A 21,431-nucleotide genomic window follows, 5' to 3' on the forward strand; every position below is an offset into this window, starting at 1 on the left:
GCACACCCAATCACTACTGCTCATCACTCATCTGATATACAGTCTCTCTATCTGACCATATGTGGTTCTTTCTCAAACTGTTACTACAAATTTAAAAGCACACAATTGAATACAATTTCACTGGATGCAGTAACATTAACTTTTACGTTCAACTTGAACTAAGAGACCCAAAACTGTTCCAGCTCCATGAAGATATGCTTTAGATGGGTTGACCTCAACCCTACTGAACACCTTTGGAATAAACTTCGGAAACCTGAAACATCAGTACCTGACTTTACTAACACCCTTGTGGCTGAATGAACACAAATATCCACAAACACACTTCAAAATCTAGTGGAACATCTCCCCAAAAGAGTAGAGCAAATGCGGAATGGGAAGTTCACACAGGAATCTTATGGAAAGGTGTCCACAAATGTCTATATTGGGACCCTAAAACAGGTTCTCAATTCGGTCCTGATCTGCAAGACCAGGTTTGTGTTCCATTCAAATTCTTATTCAGAGAATCAAATAGCTATAACCAACATCTTCATTCAGTCCTTCTGTGGTTATCAGTGTGCAATACACATGCAATACACATATCTTTAGGCAACACGATTTTATTTTTAATCCCCACATGAGGCCACTTTCACCACACCAAACGGTCACTTTACCACCCTAATAGACATCCCAGCCCTGGAGAACATACATCCTGATATAGATCTCACTGAGCTATAGAAAGCTTTTTAAACACTTTAAGATGAACCCATATATAATTAGAGCTGAAAGCAGGAAAGCTAAGAAAATACGCTCAATTTTTACATACTATAAATGAAAGCAAAAATGTCGCTCTGGAAATTACATGCGCCAGTATAGCTCGCACGTGGCCTAATTGGAAAGCGAGTAGGAACTTTGAGGCAACCTGTTATTAAGATCTAAAATATGCTACACCCATGACAGCCAGTGGTGCAAATATCTACGATTCGTACGATTTTTTTCACCAAGTGCCAAATTACAAGCCACATTCACACTGAAACCTTGGTGGAGGCTTCAGGAGGACCCTCCTTCCTTAGGAGACAACGGTCTGTGGTTATATATACATCGCCTGAGTTTAAAAATAGTATCCGTATTCCTGGCTGCACGTGTACCCAAAATGTGTCCGAGTGGCACGTGAATAGGATGAACGCTGAGCTGCCTGGGAAAAATGAATAATTCTGAGGAAATGTGCAAAAATCTGATTATACTTTTACTTCTGGGAAACATTTTGAACAACCAACAAAGTCCAACACTGGTCAGTGAATTAAGTTTTAACATTGCATCAGGAATAACGCAGGAAAAGTTCCTGGTGTTCAGAATCAGTTTGCGCACCTGCTTACTATTCAGCTTCAAACAACCAATCAGAATGTTGGCACACTAAATATAAAAATATCAGCTAAAAACAGTGTTTGGAATGAAACTGGTAAATGCGAAAAAAAAAGCACAGCACAGCAATACTGTGTTCCCAGCGTTCCTGACACTTCTGGAATTGTTGTGAAAGTCTTTTTTTTCAAAACGTGTCAAGCTCCATCTGCGATTCGTGGTAATGCACATGATCAGATTAGCACGTTCTTTTTAGCACGAGATTTTTCATATATATATATATATATATATATATATATATATATATATATATATATATATATATATCTCTATATATTCCTATATTTTATATAGTTGTATACTTTATTTATCTGCCTTCTTTTTCTTTGTTTTTATTTTTTCTCCCCATCCTATTCCCTCATGCCGGACCGTCGTGAAAAGCATTTCACTGCATGTCGTACCCTGTATGTATGTGTATGTGACAAATAAAATTTGATTTGATTTGATTTGACCAGTGCGCTATAGTGTGTACCTAATAAAACGGCAGATTGTTAATGAGCAGCAGCAAAAAAAAAAAACAAAAAAAAAAAAGCAACCTTAATCCTTTGATATTCGGAGACCTCACACAAAGCACGCTACTCAAACACAACAGGGAGTAATTGCACCCTCTACCACCCGCTGCCTCTCAGATCAGACTCCAGAGCACCAATTACACAGCTTTTTACAAGACTGCATACCTTCGATGCATTTTCTGTGAGGAATTTTTATTTTTTACATAAGGAAATCATGTTGCAATCCACAAATGCGTTACAGGATCATACAAACACATGAGGAAGCTTCTGAGAACAGGGCGGGTGGTTTTACTGGCCTTGAGCATACGCTCGCGAACCCCATGATTACAGAGCGACGAGCGTGCCAGCTGGGCCCCGGTAAAAACCCAGCCCCGTGGCCGAGCATCTTTTATCTGCGATGCCACATCAAACCCTACTCCGGTTAGCTAATCACCCGCTGCAGCCTGCAACATGGTGACGGGAAGCCAGGAGGAGAGACGTGGTGGGGTTTCGGATCGAAGAGTGGAAGCCAAAATGGGAAGGTGCATGGAGAGGGTGGAGAAACAGCCACATGAGACTGATGTGGACAGAAGACAAGATCAGCCGAGTGTTCCTTACGTATCATTGCGTTCACCACTAGCGCACTGTTTACTCAAGTGCCTTTAGATGGTTTCGCCTGGCTGACATAAACAGGTCATTTACACAGTCTGGGATTTGAATAAAAAAACCAACAGATTTTTGGTTGAAGAAACAAACAAGTTAAATGCTGTTCAGATAGGTTCTTCCTGAACTTTTATTGTCAATGGTGCTTAAAAGTTTGTGTACCCTTTATTCCAGCCTATATGGGCAAAAGTATTGGGACACCTAACATTTCCTGCCATGTGTGGTTCTTCTCGAAACTGCGTCCAAGATGAAGGCACACAAAACATTTTGCATTCACATGAACTTGAAAAACCCAAACCTGTTCCAGCATGACGATGCACCTTTGCACAAAGTGAGCTGCATGAACATATGCTTTACATGGTTTGGATCTTGATCACTACTACATCAGTACCTGACTTCACTCACACCCTTGTGGCTGAATGATTACAAATCTCCACAAGGCCACTCCAAAATCTAGTGGAACATCTTTCCAGAAGAATGGAGTGAATTATAAGAGGAAATTGGGACTTAATGTGGAATGTGATGCTCAAAAAGCACATACCGATCTTATGACCAGGTGTCGGACAACTTTTGGCAATAAAGCGTATATATAACAATGACCTAAAACATTATTACATAATATTTCTTTCTAATTTGTTAAGGAGAATAACATGATTTAAGCATCCATTTCCTATTGTCTCTATCACAGATGGCAAAAGTACACACATCCTTCATTCAAGTAGAAGTACTGGGCTCAGACTTGTAGCCATTACTACAAACTGTTTTTGTGTTATACGGGTAACTGGATCTCACCTTATATTAATATATTAATACAAAAAGAATTTGAAATGTTCTTATCTAATGAATATATTCATGCTAAACATATAGAAAAAAAGATGATCAGGTGATCAGGAATGTCTCTGTTCTCAATCATGTTTACATCGCTGAGTCCCTCTGTTTTAGTTTTTGTTGCCTTCTGCCATGCTAGTTGTTAGATTCCTAGGCTAGCCGACGTCTGTGGTGCACGATAGCCAGGAAATGATACACGGGCACGCAATGAGAAGAAAAAATATTGATCATGAAACCAAATTAAAAAAAGAAAAAGTCAGAAAAATATATCTACTTAAGTACAGTAATGAAGTATTTGTACTTCTTTACTTATCATCTCTGGTCTCTATGAATGCGCTTAACTAGCTAACTAGCTCTCATAATGTATTTGTTGTTTCTTTTTCATCCTTGATCAATAAGCTGGATCTGGATCGCCTTAATTAGGCAGTGTTGATATCATTAATACAGTAGATATCAGCATGATCCGTGAGGCAAATATGAGCTTACAGTATTTATCATTTATAATGCACTTAGCATTAAATGTGCCATTAGAAGTGAATGGGATTTAGACTGAGATTATATGATGAAGTCATCTTTCATTATAAAACTATTCAGTTTTTTTGTTGTTGCTGAAAGCAGGTCAGTGGTAAATTATTGGTATGAGCTTGTTACTGGCAGCTTAGAACATTTCTAAATACAAAAGACAACCTTGAATCTGCTGTGAAAAATATTCAGCTTAGCACAACAAAAGCCAGTGCTTTCCTTTCTATTTTATCTAGTGAAAAGAGTTTATTTGTGTGAAGAAAAGCAGAAAAGGTCACATCTTTGAAACAGAGCCGTATCCAATTATCAAAAAATCATTAACCATTAAGCGACGGTGAGCGCCTTAATAAAAACCCAATTACTAGCATGTCTGCAACCCGTAATGGGGCAGTAAATGGAAGGGTCTTAATTTTCGGTACGCACGCAGACCGAGCGGGAGTTCACCTCCACACAGATGCTGCGACAGATGCGCGTTTAAAATAGATTTGGGTGAACAACACCACATGTGCTACTTAAATGCTGCCATTCACATACAGCTTGTTATAATCTGAAAACACCCGCCTACTCCGATGGCCACTCTTAGTTGATGCACTTATTTTTACTCAAAACAAGCAAAAAAAAAAAAAAGATCTTTGGATGTTTAAGTCTTTTTTTGGACTTTAGCAAACGGACAGCCAACCCTTCTGTTAATGCTAAACATTAAGCAAAAGTGCAGCACTTTTTTTTTTTTTTTACACCCAAACACAACTGTATCGTTTGGCTTGTAGGAATTGGATATTCTTTGTTTACTTGGCTAACAGCGACATACAGCTCAAGAATGTCAGAGGAAAAATAGGAATGGCCGCAAAATATGCACCAAGAGCCGAAAATAAATCTGCATAGTCCTTCCAGAGGAAGCGACTCGTACTATGTGGCATTCAGTAACTACAAGAAGCACATTATGTCAGAAAACCTGTTGCTTGTTTGTAATACAAAATATAGCCATTCTAGTGCAGAAAGGATAGGTGTGTGTAGTGTAGCGAGTATAGTAATCATGGTGAAGCAAACAAGCTATTTGCATCCTGTGATTAGAGATATTACTGTACCTTCAGTCCAACTGGGCCTGGACGTCCATCATTTCCAGGCATCCCGGGCTCCCCCTACATCAAAAACATGTTTTATTTAATAATAGTTTCCTTTCTGATTAATTACAAATATAGATTCTGTCTACAGGCATATTTGAAACACAGCACTCCTGTCCTATTTACATATGAATACACATTTAAAAATTGTCTGTGTTCTATGCTTTAATAATTATTAAGAACCATATGATGGTACAGCCATAGGTAAACCATTGTAGCCGTCATAAAACCATAATTAAACCATAGTAGTTTTGGTGAAACTATAGGTAAACCATATTACCAATAGTAAAAATATAGTATTCTTCGTAAAACATAGTTTAACAATAGTATTCTTAGTAAAACTGTATAGTATATAGTATATATAGTATATAGGTATTGGTAAAACTATAGGTTGACTATAGTAACAATGATAAAACCATATTTAAACAATATTATTCTTGGTTAGAACCATACTTAAACCATAGTAGGTTTGGTACAACTATAGGTAAACCATAGTAACCCTAGTAAAACCATAGTAGCCATGGTAAAACCATAGTAAAACTATAGTAGCCATGGAAAAACATAGTTATAGCATAGTATTGGAAGAAACTATAGTTAAACCTTAGTTGCCCTGACAAAACTATAGATAGACTATATTAAGAATGGTAACACTATAGTTAAAGAATAGTATTCTTGGTTCAAAGAAATTGTTAAACCATAGTAGCCATAGTAAAACATAATTTAACTTAAATAGCTATTTTTAAAAAAACAAAGTTAAACCATAGTATTCTTGGTAAGCCCATAGCTGAATCATTGGTTCGACTATGGTTTTGCCAAAAAAATCTAAGTACAATAATAGTAATCTTTGTAAAATGACAGGTAAATCACTGTAGCCATTTTATTATCACAGTTAAACAATAGTAACCATGCTAAAAACAATAGTTTTAGTTTAGTTCTTTTCTTGGTAAAATCATACTTAAACCACAGTTTCAATTATATCAGCCATGGTGAAATTGGTTAATGTCCAAATAACAGTAGACACTGTAAAATCAAAACCAACCATATTTTGAACCTTTTTAAAAAAATATTTTCAGGTGGACAATGAATTACCTGTGGTCCAGTTTGCCCTGGGGGTCCTGATTCCCCTTGCTGCCATTGGATTCCCTGTAAGGTAATAAACTCATATCAGAGAGAGTGTAAATGTCAGAAATGTTTGTCCATGATGTGATGTGTACACGTTTACCTTGCTTGCTTCTACTGCATAATCATTCCATTTAGAGAGTCCAGGGCCCTAGAAAAGAGAAGATAATTGGTTGTAAATCTTCAATTAGTACTGTTTTTATGCTCTATAGTTTTCAAGATCATACTTTTTCACAGTAAGCAAGCTGTATTTGTAATGCTGCTAGGCAATTGTGAAATATTGAGACAGAACATGAACTAGCGAGTGGCTAAAGCTAAAAATGTATCTCTAATATATAAATAAATCTAACACATCTTATGGCTAAAATGACAGTAATTAGCACCAAAGCCCAAAACTGATATTTTTATATTGTGAATACTACAAAAATGCCCCTTTATTAATGTTACAGTGAATATCTAATGTTTCTTGTTTGTATAATTCCAATTCAATAAGAACAATCTCAATGAACATACGACAACAAAAGTTGGGTATTCATGGATTTTTTGAGAATTAAGATTAGATTTACGGTTGGTCCTGGAGGGCCTGGCTGTCCTGGTGGCCCTTGGATTCCTATATCGCCCTGTGGAATAAGATGTACATCATAAGCATGGAGATATTGATAGAGTATAGCTATAATAATCAAAGGTGTTTTCTGAATATGTGTAGATTTGCTTCAAATGCGTAATTGGATTACTTTGGCACCAGCTAGTCCTCTCTCCCCCTTTTGTCCTGGTTGACCTGCTTCACCCTGGAAATATAAAATAAGTAGTGATGGCTCACTATAATAACTAAAGTCTAACAGACACCACACAGTATTTTATTATATCTAGAGTATAGCTACTTGCTTGCGTTCATACATTATAATTAGTATTGAGTTTTGGGTGCCTTTGTAGGCCTCACCTATCTTATAAATAGTCTTTTTTAGATTGCGTCACTCACTTTCTTGCCATCTCTTCCAGGCTGGCCCGGTTGACCCATCACTCCCAGCTTTCCCTAAACACAGAGAGACCATGTGATGCAGGATCCATACTTTAATTAGCTTGATTCTCTACAATCCACTCGTATTACAATTCTAAAATGGATCTCTACTTAGTGTCTACTGCAAGTACAATTACTACAATAGTATTAGTGGCACAATGGTGACTCGACATTGCATTATATTGACTGATTCTCATTTGGTCATCTTAGTACCTTGCTCAGAAAAACCCAAAACATTCCTAGCTACTGCAAAAAGCGATAAATGTAACACAAACGAGTCACTCACAGGTTTTCCGTCTGGCCCAGGAGGACCTTCTCGACCCTTCTCTCCTCTGAATCCCTGTGTTGAGAACAAATAAAATTCACATCAAACCGGATTTTCAAAAATTATACAATGAACCACAGCTAAAATGATCTATACATTTTTCAGAGGTGTAAAGAGTCCCTGAAAAGCTTACTTGAATAAAAGTATAGATATAGTCTTAAAGTATCTCATTTGAACAGTACTTTAACAGTATTTAACAGTATCAAACGTAGGTTCAAAGATACACTAGTCCTCAACACCAAGACATGCGTTGATTTGTGAGGTTTTATTTCCTAAAATACAAATCAAAACACTGTACAAGCAAATACAACCAAGATCAACACAACAGCCTCTTCAACATGGCAGAATGAGACAAAGGTCAAACAAGTCGGTCAGAAGAAAAGACAATGTAGTAAAACACGTCACATAGTTGAAGAAACATTAAAAATCAGTAGACAAATCAAATTAAAGTAAATCATTTTAGATATTCAGAGCTGATTTAATGCACCTCTCAGAGAGGGGCAATATTTATATTTAACTTCAACAAGAGCTGGTTCTCAAAGTTTGGTTGTCAGATGCTGGTAGGGGAGTGTTGAGCCTTAATGACATCTTTAACAGAGGTGTAAAATGTAATTGGTAATGCTCATTGTATTTTTAAAATAGTGGGGTGAAAAGTACATATATTGAATCATGAATGTGGATGAGTAGAGAGTAAAAGTTGAATATATTTTTGATACTTAGTAAAACTAGAAAAGAAGCCAACAAATTACTTGAGTACAGTAACAATGTACATTTTCTCAAATACTTTACACCACTGGAATTGAGCTAAGGGGTAAACATTGGCTTACCATTGGTCCAGGTAGGCCTGGTGGGCCGGGTTTACCACTGGGGCAATCACAGCCCTCCACAGGACGAGACCGATCAGATTGACACTAAAAAGTGTTGACAATGAATAATAGAAAAAAAATATATATAAAAATATTCCTTATATATATATATATATATATATATATATATATATATATATATATATATATATATATATATATGGACTAAAAACTCACCCTGTCATTCTCCTGTAAAAAGACATAAAAAGACGTAAGAAAGCGAAAGAAAATTGTAGGTGACAAACGCTGTAGGTAAACAGTGAGCATGGACTTACCACAGAGAAGATCTCACACGCTGTCTCTCGCATGCTCTGTAGAGGGTCACAGTAGAGCCGCAGCTTCTGCAAGATGAGCTAAAAAGGAGAAAAGCGTAGCTAAGTATCTAATGGGGCCAAGATACTGTTGACTTGGCTATCATGTTTCTTGCTTTGTTAAAAGCACAGGATCTTCTATCCATATTTAGCTGTATAAGAAAATCTGTTTCCCCATGGCAAAAGGTCCCTACGTCTGAAGCTTATAACCCCTGGTTTAACCATTTAGCATATTATTAACCAGTCAAAACAAACCATCAGTCGACTGATGATTGTTAACATTTAATAAGTCAATTTGGTCTATAGCCTATCACATACAACCGTTATGACCACCAATCTGGCATGACCACCTGACCACCTAATATTGCTGCCAAAACAGTTCTGACCAATCAAACATTAACAGCATGGACTTCTTCAGCAGTTTGAGCTACAGGAGCTTGTCTGTTGGATCGGACCACCCGAGCCAGTCTTCGCTCCCCACATGTATTGTGTATTAATGAGCCTCGGCCACACATGACCCTGTCACTGGTTCACCACTGTTCCTTCCTTGGACAACTTTTGATTCTGACCACTGCAGACCAAGAACATTCCACAAGTGCTGCAGTTTTGGAGATGCTCTGACCCAGTCGTCTAGACGTCTCAATTTTTCAAACTCGCTCAAAATATTACGCTCGCGCATTTTTCCTGCTTCCAACATGAACTTTGAGGACAAAATGTTCAGTTGCTGCCTAATAAATATATTCAACCACTAACAGAGATAATCAGTGTTATTCACTTTATTATGTTATAAGATTATAATGTTATGCCCGATCGGTGTATTTTAAATAAATCAAATATTCCTGAAGTCACCTACTGGCACAGTGTTGTCTATGTTGACTTTTTTGGCCACTTCTGTCTTTCCATTGATGTAGATGGGGACAACTTCATCTAAGAGATGCTCCTCGACATACACGTCATCTAGAAAGGACGTGATGCGTTTGGGCCTCACCAACAACTTCAGCTGGTGCCAATCTGTATCAAAGAGTCTCTTTGGTGGTTCGGACAGAACAAAAGAGTTAAGTTGAAGTGCACACCAGGTCACAAAAAAATAAGAATACAGGTGCTAATGTTCTTCTTAACTTTGACAGACCTTAATGCCTCGGTCATTAAATATGACTGTCTGCTCTTTCTTCAGTGTGCTGGTGCTGGTAAAGGTGATCGACTTGTCTAGGCCATTCAGGGTCACTGCAACTTGCCTGACACCTGCTTCAGATAGCACTCGCCAGAGGTCAAACTTAATGTGGTGGACTGGGTTCTTCAATCGCAGGGTGGCCACGAACACATACGAAGGAGGCAGGCCTTCTGGAAAGATCTCTCTGTGAAATAATTGCATGTGTCAGATATGAAGGTCAGAGTCAGTTTGAGTAAAAAATTATTCAATAGACACATTTGCATTAACCATACATTACCTGGTTCTACGACTAAGGTTCAAGCGAGTGTCCAGGAGGTAAGCACCTTCTGATATGAGGGATCCTTGGACCTTTTGAGCCACTACCTCGATCCCCATCATACTCATCAGGTCAAAGCCCTTCTGCCCATTGACAGTACCAGGGATCCTCACAGGACACACTGACTCTAGGAATGAGACAAACAAAGAGGTTGTATATTTGTCCCAGAAAAAATTGGGACACCTGACTTTTCCAGACTTTTCCACACCTTTTGGATAACTTGAACTGCACCCCAAGCCTCCACACTCTACCTTACTTTACTAACACCCTTAGTTGTGATTGAATTAATCCACAAATCTGCAAAATCACACACCAAAATCTAGTGGAACATCTTCCCAGAAGAGTGGAGCTTGTTATAACAGTAAATTTAGACTAAATGTGGAACGACATGTTTGCAAAGCACCTACGAATATTATGGACAGAAGTCCACAAATATTTGTTCATATTGAGAACCGAAAACTTAATTCCCTATTTGGTCCAGATCTGCAAGACCAGGTTTGTGTTCCATTTAGGTTCTTAATCAGAGAATCAAAAGACTGAAAGCCCTCAAATTCCTGGTTCAGGTGCATGAAACGTGAAAAGCTCTAACACGTTAAAATACTGTAATTTGAAATGAATTCACTTTAGTTAAGATAATTGCCGTGATGCATGAAGATATGCATCAACATAACAGCACGTGAACTAAAAATCATTCAGTCTTTCATCAACCTCTTTATCCAAACACACACCCGTAAACAGTGTTCGAGGAGGATACTATCATTTCCAAAACTATCTTCAACAGTTCATCCTTATGATTAGATGGTGTTGGACCTCAGTAATTCTCAAAGTCAGAAACAACTCAGTTGTTCGTCTTTTAGAAATAACCAATTGGCACTTGACTCACCCTCACAGAGTTTCTGCTCCATCACATCCCTTATATTCGCAATGGAGGTGTAGTCCTCTACATGCAGCACGTAAGTGGAAGAAGGCTTGTTGGCCATGGAGACCAACTCAGCATTGGTGATCTCATCTCCCACACCCACAGCAAACAGGACAATGTTCTGTGCTTTGGCCTCTATTGCTGGATCGACCACATCGTCTTGTGACCTGCCATCCGTCAGAACAACAGCGATGCGGTTTCTGGTGGTCTTCGTGGTGTGGTTCAGAGCGGAGAACACGTGGTCAGTGGCAAACTTTATGGCACGTCCTGTCTGGGTTTTGCCACCTAGGTAGGAGATTGCAGCAATGTCCCTAAGAAGGGTTTGAGTGTCCTGGTGCTTCCCAAGAGGGATCTCCAGGCGTGGTGTATCACTGTACTGGACCACAGCCACCTGAGTGTGTCGAGAGCTCACATCAAATCCACTGGTGATGTTGACGAGCCAGCGTTTGGCTGTGTTGAAGTCGACGATCCCGAGACTTGATGAGCCATCGATAATGTACACCAAGTCGTTGGATGTCGTGCTACAACCTGCAAGTCCAGGAAAATCTTTGTTCTCAGGTGTATATGTACAGTGCAGTAGCTTTCCAAAGAGGATCATTTCAAATAAAAAATTAAGCAAAGCATATATTCAAATCACACACCAAATTTGGCAGATCTTACCAACCTTGACCAGTGGTGGACAAAGTACACATTAGCCTATGATAATTATTTTTGACTACTTTTTAAAAAATTCTAGTGCAAAATGTAGTTAAGTAAAAAAATAAGATATTTGGCTTGAAGTTGAAGTAAAAGTCTCCCCAAATGGAAATACTTCAGTAAAGTACAGATACCTGCAAAAAACTACTTAATTACAGTAACAAATCACATTTATTTAATTACTGTCCACCACTGATCTTGTCCAAATACATCCTTGTTCACCAACAAGGAAACATAGCATTAATATACACATTGTTCTAGTAGGTGATCAAGGATGGTCAAACTTTGGTAATTACTATTAAATGCATAAAAAACCCCACAAATTTTTCAAACAAACCAGCTTGACTGTCCTCCTGATCATGTCCGTTGGTGTGGCTCAGGAATAGACAGACAATTAGCGATCCCAAAAAACGTTTCCTCATTATAGGTCAACAGGGAATCAAAACCGGGTCTGGCAAAAGGGAAGAGTTCCTGGTTGTCAAAAAAACAACAACAACAACAACACACATGTCATGAATTGGTATTTGCTCTTGAAAATGAATTAAAATTTCAATTCATCAATCTGAAAATTTAAACTGGGACAAATCCCTACATGTAGAGCGGTATCTGTAAAGGAGTTCCAGATAGACGGCACCTAATTTGGCTTTCTGCAGGACCTCAGTACACCTGTTTAGCGATGCGACAACCTAGGGAAGAACCAAAAATGTAGACTCTGACATGTTAAGCTTAATATAACCTTTATGTCCCTTGGTGGACGTTTCATTGGGAAGCATTTGCATGATTTCTAAGTCAAAATCATGCTTACAAGCAGTCACAAGCTACTCACCTCTTGTTGTCCCACAACTGTAAATAAAAGCTTAGCCCGGCTGTGCTCATCAGAAAGACAAGTCCTGTGTCGACGTGCAGTGGGATGGAACAAGGGGTGCAGGAGAGTGTTTATAGTCACACAGACAGTGACGTATAACCTCAGTGCTCTGAATGAGAGGGTGAGAGGGCTCCAAACGAGAGAGCGAGGCAGAGAACGAGAAAAAGAGAGGAAGGGAGGAGTGTATGTTCAGCCCCTCCACAAAAACCACCTTCAAAGCAAACGTAAATGGCTACACGCTTTTAAGACACAAATAGCAAAACCAACACCGTTTAATTATTTGGCGCAGCAGAATCAAGATTCGGGGGGCTTTTTACTTTTACAATGCTCATGTTCTTCTCCTGGACATGCAGTTGGACAAAATATTTGCCCAAGTTTAGGCTTAAATACATTAACACAGATGTTCGGCTTCCATTTACACAAGGCAAGCGTCAAAAAAGTAATAACCGCTGCCATGCACTCAGCCAGGAGGGGAACGAGAAGGTATGTTTACAGGAGAAGTTGCAGACAGCATGGATTGGGATAAAACAGTCAGCGTAAACCACGAAGCGGGAGATGAGGTGGGCTTCTCGAAGCGGCGGGAAAAAAAAAAAAAGCGCTATTTAAAACAGTCGCCGGTGTGTTTATTTACACATCCACAGACCTGCACTCGAATCCTCTTTTCAAACACTGTTATATTAGCACAGCTATTTTTAATCAAAGGTGGGCTTACTGGTGGTGTAAACAAACTCTAATATGTTCAGGTAGCCTCAGGAAGCTGAGACGGATGGAGACGAGTCGTTTGGGGAAACATGGGGTCCAGGGACCGCAGAGGGTCTGTGATTTTCTAAATTCGTGTTCCAGTGGCGGAAATCACAAGCCGCTTTTTTTATAGTTTGTAAAGTTATTAGGTGCTTCGATTGGTCACTTGATTTGATTGGATTTTTAACCAGAAACATTTAGTCAAAGACAAGATTAGACCATTTTGATTAATAAAATCAATAAAATATCATTGTGTGTATTTACTGTATATAATTTTTGGCGAGCAGTTGAATTCTTGAACTGCTGCTAGAATCCACGCTTCAATCCTCAGCCTAGGTTCTAGTCTTTTTAGAGTTTCCAGGCCATAATCACATGGGTTTCCCCTGGGTTCTCAGGTTTCCTCACAGCCCTAAAAATAAGCCGGTAGAATGATCTGGCTTCTCACACCCATTGTTTTACTTGAAACCTTTCAGAAAAAGAAAATCCTTCATTTTAAGGTTCTGTGCAGAAAACCAACAATTCAGATTAATTTTCAATTCATTTGAAATCCAATGAATCAATCTCAATTCAATAAAATTTCTATACTACTTTTAACAATGGACATTGTCCCAAAGCAGATATATAGATTGTTAATATACATTTTTATATCATAAATTAGTCTCTAAACGTTTGAATCGAATGATAGTTTTGATTTTAAAAAACACCAGGAATTAATGTAATGTAAGAGGCAATAAGTTTTCAAAATATTATTGTGCATATTTACTGTATTTAATTTTTGGTGAACAATTAAATTATTGAACTGCCGCTTGAATCCATACTCAGGTTCTAGTTATTTTTTGAGTTTCCAAGCCAAATTTGGAAAAGGAAAATCCTTCGTTTTAGGGCTCTATACAGAACCCATACAAAGATTTTAATCAATTAAATTTAACTTCAGTAGCACTTTTAACAATGGATATTGTCCCAAAGCAGCTTTACAGAGATAAATAAATTGTGAATATAAATTTCAGCATCATAAATTAGTCTCTATAAGTTTATCCCTAGTGAGTGAGCCAGTGGCGACAGTTGCAAGAAAAAAAACGTCCTGAAATGCTATGAGGAGGAAACCTCAAGAGGAACCAGATTCAAAAGGGAAACTGTCTTCATTTGGTTGACCATAAATATCCATTCATTATAGTTCCTTCATTGTTAAAGTTATTTTCACTGGTAAACACTAAGTTTTCATGCCATTTGCACCCCCAAGCCCCTGTATTTAACTGTCAATATTAATTAACAGTTGATGCGCTTTACTTTATCATTGTCAATGTTACCGGGTTTTGTTTTTTATACTATAGTACATTTTGTACTTCCCTTTTGCACATCTAAAAATATTCGCACTATTTTTGAAATACCACTTTATCATAAACGAATGTATGTTCTAATACCTTTTTTTAATTTCTTCCATTTGATCACATTTATTTTTATAGTCTCTTTTATCTGACGCAGTTCTGAGCTCAGGATCGGGTTTAAATTTCACTGCAGTTGTTCTGCGTATAAATTGTTTGGGACAAATGAAAATCTTGAATTACAATCCAAATCCATCTTCATGTTTTTTGAGTTTGCTCCTCTATAGTAAAAAACAAGCACAAGCGGTTAGATTAAAAGTGTTTAAATGAGGAACGTAACAAATATCAGGATGATAAATATACAATATTGCCCTAAAGACACCTGGTCATAAGATGTGGTATGTGCTTTTTGAGCATCACATTCCCCATTCAGTCCCAATTTGCTCTTACAACCTCCTCCACTCTTCTGGAAAGATTTTCCTCTAGATTTTGGTGTGTGCTTGAGATTTGTGTTCATTCAGTCACAAGGGTGTGAGTAAAGGCAGGTACTGATGTAGGTGAGGAGGCCTGAGCTACAGTCAGCATTTTAATTCATCCTAATGGTGTTCAAGAGGGTTGGGATCAGAGCTTCAATATTTTACACACACTTCCAACCCATGTAAAGATATTTTAATAGAGCTGGCTTTGGCACAGGGGTATCGTCATGCTGGAACAGATTTGGGTCTCCTGTTCAAGCGAAAGGAAAATTGCATGCTAAAGATGCCCTATACAATTACGTGCCTTTGGATTTGAGGTAACAGTTTGGGAAAGAACCAAAGAATTTGTGTGAAAATCCCAATACTTTAGATCATATTGTGTGAAAGATGATGTGACGGGACTTAAGACGGATTTTGGTAAGCATTTTTTTTTTTTTACAACAAAATGACAATAACGACTTCAAAAAAAGGAGAAGGGCAAACGATCTGGACATCCGAATCCGCAAACCAGAAAGTAGTATCTCGCTCTGTAGTATGAACTCGATGCCGGTTAGGGGGTTGTTAAGTACCCCTAACGCAATCTGCGTTTCAGTTTTGTAGTGAGGCAGGTGGGATTTTTAGACACAAGTTTTCAATTCAAATCATGTTTATTTCTATAGCACTTTTCACAATGGACATCGTCTCAAAGCTGCTTTACAGAATGAAAGAATTACGTAATAAAATTCACTTATATTTAAATTTCTGTATTTATTGCCGATGAGCAGCCTGGGAGCGACTGTGGCGAGGAAAAAACTCCCTTAGATGGTACAAGGAAGAAACCTTGAAAGGAACCAGACTCAAAAGGGGAACCCATCCTCATTTGGGTGGCGCCAAGAGTGTCATTATAAACCATTAAAACATTACAAACGCCATAGAGTGAGAAATATCATGAGTGTGTGATTATGAGTAATATCCTTTCTACAGTCTTATACAGTCAGTTGAAGTTGTGGAACCAGGAGCTCCTGAGCAACTCATAAATCAGCTCAACATCAGAGATCATTATAGATTCAACATCTAATTCCCCCCATGCTTTTAATGTTCAATAGTGGGATGATAAAATATCACAATGAAGACTTCATATGATAATATACAAATGGTTAAATGTTGTAAATACAAGGAGCAATCACAAGAATATACAGAAAGACTTTCTCTCTCTCTCTCTCTCTCTCTCTCTCTCACACACACACACACACACACACACACACACACACACACACACCAGCAACAACCCCTATAGCTAGTCGTCTATTTAAAATCTGTTTCAACACAAACTTTACATCCAAACTTTACACCCGTTGTAATTAAAAGAAATTATCGATCAATCAATCATTCAGTCAAACAAGTTGAACATTTTAATATTATATATATTTTTTATATTATATATTTATATATAAATCTTTTACATATTTACATTATATACAGTATAATATATTCAACCTGAATGAAGTCCCCACTATTTGTATCTCTTACTAGTTAAGAACCATTTTGAAATGATTGGATAATCGTAGAAGAAAAATACACTTCTTTTGAATACAGATCGAGGCATTATGGTGTTACAAGATGAATGAAGTATTTCTAAAAGGGGTTAATTCACTGAATTAGATTTTACAGCCTCCCTTAGAAACAAAGTGGGTGCGATGAAGTAGAAAAAAATTTACTACTAGTGAAATGGGGTTCTCCAAGACCCCTTCAAGTATATGAACCTATGGTTCAAGATTCACTGGCAAATTTCAAGTCCAGATGTGATGCTTTATCCCCCCCTAGTGGACAAAACGATGTAAACATAACGCATTCCTGCTTTTACATGAGTTGGAAGCTTGTAGATCTCCTGCACCTCACGGCCTCCTTATCCTCACCTACATCAGCACCTGACTTTACTAATGGCCTTGAAGCTGAATGAGCTCAAATCTCCACAAAATCTAGAGGAACATCTTCCCAGATGCAAAGCTTTGCATGTGAGAAGAAAAACCCTGATATTATACACACACACAGATGTAAACAGTATACACAAAAAAAAAAAGAAATATATATATATATATATATATATATATATATATATATATATATATATATATATATATATACACACACACACACACACACACACACACATACATACATATAATATACACTACATGTTACTTTTTATTAATTTGAGATGGAAAAATTACACAGCGACAGTAGATGATTTTGTCACAATCATGGTGTTCTGATTGACCTTTAGCTCCACCCACTTCTCACAAATGTATATATGTATATAAAAATAAAAAAACAGGTGGAAGAACCAGACATATACACAAGTGCCACTTTATTAGGAACACATTAGCTTACACACTGCTCACTGGTCAAAAATTTTAGGTCTGGTTGCCATTGGTCGGCTGAGATCTTCCCTGTCCAATAGGAAGCGAGCATTGTAGCAGCACACGTTGAACAATCAGTCAGTGAGGAGCGAATCGTTGCAAATCAGATCGAACAGGAATGATCGGCTTCCACGTTATCGGTGGCTGGTTCACACTTTCGACTTTCTTGCCCTGTGAAATGAAAGGCTTTATAAACTTAATGAAATAAAATATATCGATAATCTCGTCGTAGTCCAAATTGTCGGTCAAGTCTTTTTCGAACGACAGGAGGCTCAGAGGATTCAGCTGGGCCGTCAGCATCGTGCTCCGACTCGCGGTCTTCAGTTTATTTAGGCTCGAACAAATCCTTCCCTCCGTGCAAGCTGAGATTGGCAGAGTCAGCAGGATTTGAATCAAGAGGCGTGAGTTGGGAAAGTTTTCCTCACTGCAAGTGTCAAAAACCTCTATTAGGGAACCTACTGATTTACGTGAAATCCGAGAAAAATCGGACAGCTCGGCATCCGAGACTTCGACGCCGAAAGATTTGCCGACGGCGCAGACGGTTTCGGCGAGGTCGCTCGCACCATGAGAGCAGAGCGCAGCTTCAGCTTTCACGAGGCGGTAGAAGTCTTGGTGAAACCTGCCGTCCAGTTCCTTTATCTGGGAGTCGAGAATCTGATACCAGAGGACGCGAAGGTCATCGGCACAGCGCACGCTTGAGGATCTCTGCAAGGATGCGGATACGACAGAATCGTCACGACTCGGGAGTTTCCGTTTGCGGGAAAACGTAACGTCCCAGTTTTCAATCTGGTTTCGTTCCGTCAGCTCGTCCGACACCGCCCAGATCCGGTCGAATCCACTGTGGCGCAAAGCAGCAAGATTCTGCTTCAGGCACTCGATGGACTCGATGCATTCGGAAAGCTGTAAGGTCGCGTTTCGCAGGGCCTTGCTGGCGTAGTCGGACGCGTGGGACAGTTTGCAAGATGCCACCAGGAGGAAGGTGAACTTCTTGGTTTGAACCTGCTGAAGCAGCGACTGCGCCTCAAGTCCGACCTGCCCTCCGCTTTCAGCAAACTCGCTCAGCAGTTCCAAAACAACATCGAACAAATGAAACATATCGCTCACAAAGCTCAGGTTCGTCTGAGGTGCGCCGCAGTCGAGCTCGAAAATGGGACGACTGGGATGCATCTCTTTCTGAATCTGGAGAAAGCGAGCCTTTGTGTGCGCACCGTGCGTCAAAAACGAACGCAGCGCCTTGACGGTTTCGAAAAACGTCCTGAAGTCTGGACATGCTTTTGCGGCTTTGCAGAGCACCCCGTTCAAGCGATGCGCGTGGCAATGCACGCCCAGTGCGTGTAAAAACGTGCTCTTCAGCGCGCTCTGCACGCCCGACATGACGGGCGTCCCATCAAACCCGAAACCCACACACAACCCGGGATCCAACTCAAAAGGTTCTAAGATTTGCAAGATTTCCAATGCGATCCCGTCAGCTCCCGTGTCACCGATATCCACGAAACCGACCACTCTTTCCCGGATGGAATTATTGCACAGATATCGGAGACACACCGCCACGAGTTGCCGCTCGGACCGGTCCGAACACTCGTCAGCTAGAATAGCATAGTAGGTCTTCTTGGTGGTGTGTAACTCCTGCTTGATTTGTCGAAGCAGCAGTGAGGCCGCGGCGTCGATCAGGTCGTTCTGGATATCCGACCCGCCCGGGATCGAATTCTTCTTCATAGGAACGGTATCGCATCGGCTTTGAATTTTTGGGTCGTACTTAGACAGGAGCTGGAACAGTTCGTGGAAGTTGGTCAGGTCGTTTTCTTTGGGCACGTTCGGTGCAATGTGTTGGCGGACACAGAACATGACGACGTCCAGGATGACTTTGATGTGATCCCGGTTGTTTTGTCCGGGACTCAGGTTGGAATGAGTGTCCAAGTGATTGACCAGAGCTTCACGGCTGGTTAGCTGGGATTCTCTGTAGTTTGTGAACTTGCACAACGCCGTGTTGTGAGCTTTGCTTAGCTCGTGTTTGGCACAAGCCTGGTGGGTGCGCTTCCAGTTCCTGAACCCGCGGGTGAACTTATCAGCGATCAGGTTGATCCCGAAATGCCTGCACACTTTGCAGAACACGGCGTCCTTCTCCACGCTGTACTCCAGCCAGGTCCCGTACTTGCTGTACCAATGAGATGTGAACCTGCGCGGCTTCCCTGCTATAACCGACACCGGAAAACTCTGCAGTATGGGCTGGACAGGGGACTCATCTATGCTGGACAAATCCGTAACCACGTCCACGTGTGCCGGAGAAACCCCGGATCTCTCAGCGCTCTCTGTACAAAGCTTCGCTCCATCAGCGAACGCCACCTCCCAGTCCATCATACCGGCACTGCTGGCGCTCGGCTCCTCACTCGATGATGGACTGTCATCCCCATTTTCCTTCTTAATCCCAAGCTCTTTCCCGATGCACACATCTGCTGGTTCGGTTTTGCATGGATACGTTAAAAAGTCTGTTTGTGCAGCCATTCCTGCATCTCCCCAAGACGCTCCCACTTCCTGTGTTTCCAAAAAATCCTACCGAGTTGCTTTCTATCGTTTATATGGTATAAAAACGTCCCGGTGGACAACCGCATTTTTCGCACATATTTAGATTTGGAAAATGTTAATAGGTTTATTTGTGCAGCTTTTACTCTATCTTTCTGGTTTGTTTTTGTTTTTCTCCAAATTTTCCGCTGTATTTTTGTGTGTTAATAAATCCATTCGGGTTCAACTTGCAGTTCGTTTAAAGGTTCCGCCTTTATTTCAGTATAATAAAAAATAGTATAAAAGAAAAAAAAAATCTATAATATTTGATTCTTTATTTCTTTGTAAAGAATTTTTAACTTGGTTTTTTTTTTTTACATTTTTGGAAAGTGCAATGCTTACACGTTTTTCTCTTTTTCCCTTTTTATTTATTTGTTCATTTTTGATAGGCCAAGCTCTCATATTGTGGTTTTTTATATATGAATATAAATTTATATATTTATCTTATATTTATTATAAGATAAATCTAAATATATATGATATATCAATTAATACTTTGTATTGTGTTGTGCGTTTTTTGTCACCATTTTTAATATACATTTTTGATCATTCAGGTTATGTTGTTTTTTTTATATACATGAATATAAAATGTGTTTTATATTATTATTTTAAAATAAGATAAATCTAACTATATAATATATTAATATGTAAATGTAAATATACGTGCCAATATTTTAAAATATTTTTTCTTAGTGTGCTTATTCTAATAAGTGCTTTGAGTGTCTAGACAAGAGGCACATTCACTCTGCTCTGCCCACCTCACTGGACCCGCTCCAATTTGCATACCGTTCAAACCGCTCTACCACTGTCATCTTCACCCTGCACTCTGTTCTTTCACATCTGGACACAAAGAACATGTCACATCGTTGTTTTTTTATTTTTTTTACTTCAGCTCAGCATTCAAAACAAAAATCGCCCAGCAACTGGTGAGGAAACTCTCAACACTGGACTCAACACTCCACTTTGCAACTGGATTCTTGACCTGACAGAGAGATCACAGTGAGTGCGCATCATCAGCAGAACATCAGGTACACTGAGCACAGGTGCCCCCTAAGGCTGTGTGCTCAGCCCACTGCTGTTCATGCTGATCAGCTGTGACTGCAGGGTGAAGTCGGAATCCAATCTCATTGTCAAGTTTGCTGATGACACAACAGTAATAGGCCTCATCAGCAATGACAATGAAACACCATACAGAGAATGGTGACAACATAGACAAAACAAAGGAGGTTGTTGTAGACTTCAGGAAAGGGGGTCGGGAGGGAGTCAGTAGTAGTAGTAGTACCAAGTTTCGTGTAAAGTAATATATAT

The 21,431-nt window shown here is 39.3% G+C and overlaps 1 protein-coding gene across 1 annotated transcript in view; it reads right to left on the reverse strand.

Annotated features, from left to right (window-relative positions):
* si:ch211-106n13.3 (vWFA and Collagen domain-containing protein) overlaps nt 1–12,994 on the reverse strand; it is a 30,410-nt gene extending 17,416 nt beyond the window's left edge. The window contains exons 1-17 of the mRNA XM_046877183.1: nt 12,588–12,994; nt 12,354–12,447; nt 12,099–12,232; nt 11,030–11,593; nt 10,108–10,273; nt 9,789–10,014; nt 9,513–9,686; nt 8,624–8,701; nt 8,526–8,537; nt 8,310–8,393; nt 7,444–7,497; nt 7,119–7,172; nt 6,874–6,927; nt 6,706–6,759; nt 6,243–6,290; nt 6,110–6,163; nt 4,985–5,038 (exon numbers count right to left, since the gene is read on the reverse strand). Of these exons, the coding sequence (XP_046733139.1) occupies nt 4,985–5,038; nt 6,110–6,163; nt 6,243–6,290; nt 6,706–6,759; nt 6,874–6,927; nt 7,119–7,172; nt 7,444–7,497; nt 8,310–8,393; nt 8,526–8,537; nt 8,624–8,701; nt 9,513–9,686; nt 9,789–10,014; nt 10,108–10,273; nt 11,030–11,593; nt 12,099–12,183 (1,761 nt within the window). The 5' untranslated portion in view covers nt 12,184–12,232; nt 12,354–12,447; nt 12,588–12,994. The remainder of the gene's footprint in view (nt 1–4,984; nt 5,039–6,109; nt 6,164–6,242; nt 6,291–6,705; nt 6,760–6,873; nt 6,928–7,118; nt 7,173–7,443; nt 7,498–8,309; nt 8,394–8,525; nt 8,538–8,623; nt 8,702–9,512; nt 9,687–9,788; nt 10,015–10,107; nt 10,274–11,029; nt 11,594–12,098; nt 12,233–12,353; nt 12,448–12,587) is intronic.
* Between the last annotated feature and the right edge of the window lie 8,437 nt (nt 12,995–21,431).

Source organism: Silurus meridionalis, chromosome 20, assembly GCF_014805685.1.
Source record: "Silurus meridionalis isolate SWU-2019-XX chromosome 20, ASM1480568v1, whole genome shotgun sequence".
NCBI lineage: Eukaryota > Metazoa > Chordata > Actinopteri > Siluriformes > Siluridae > Silurus > Silurus meridionalis.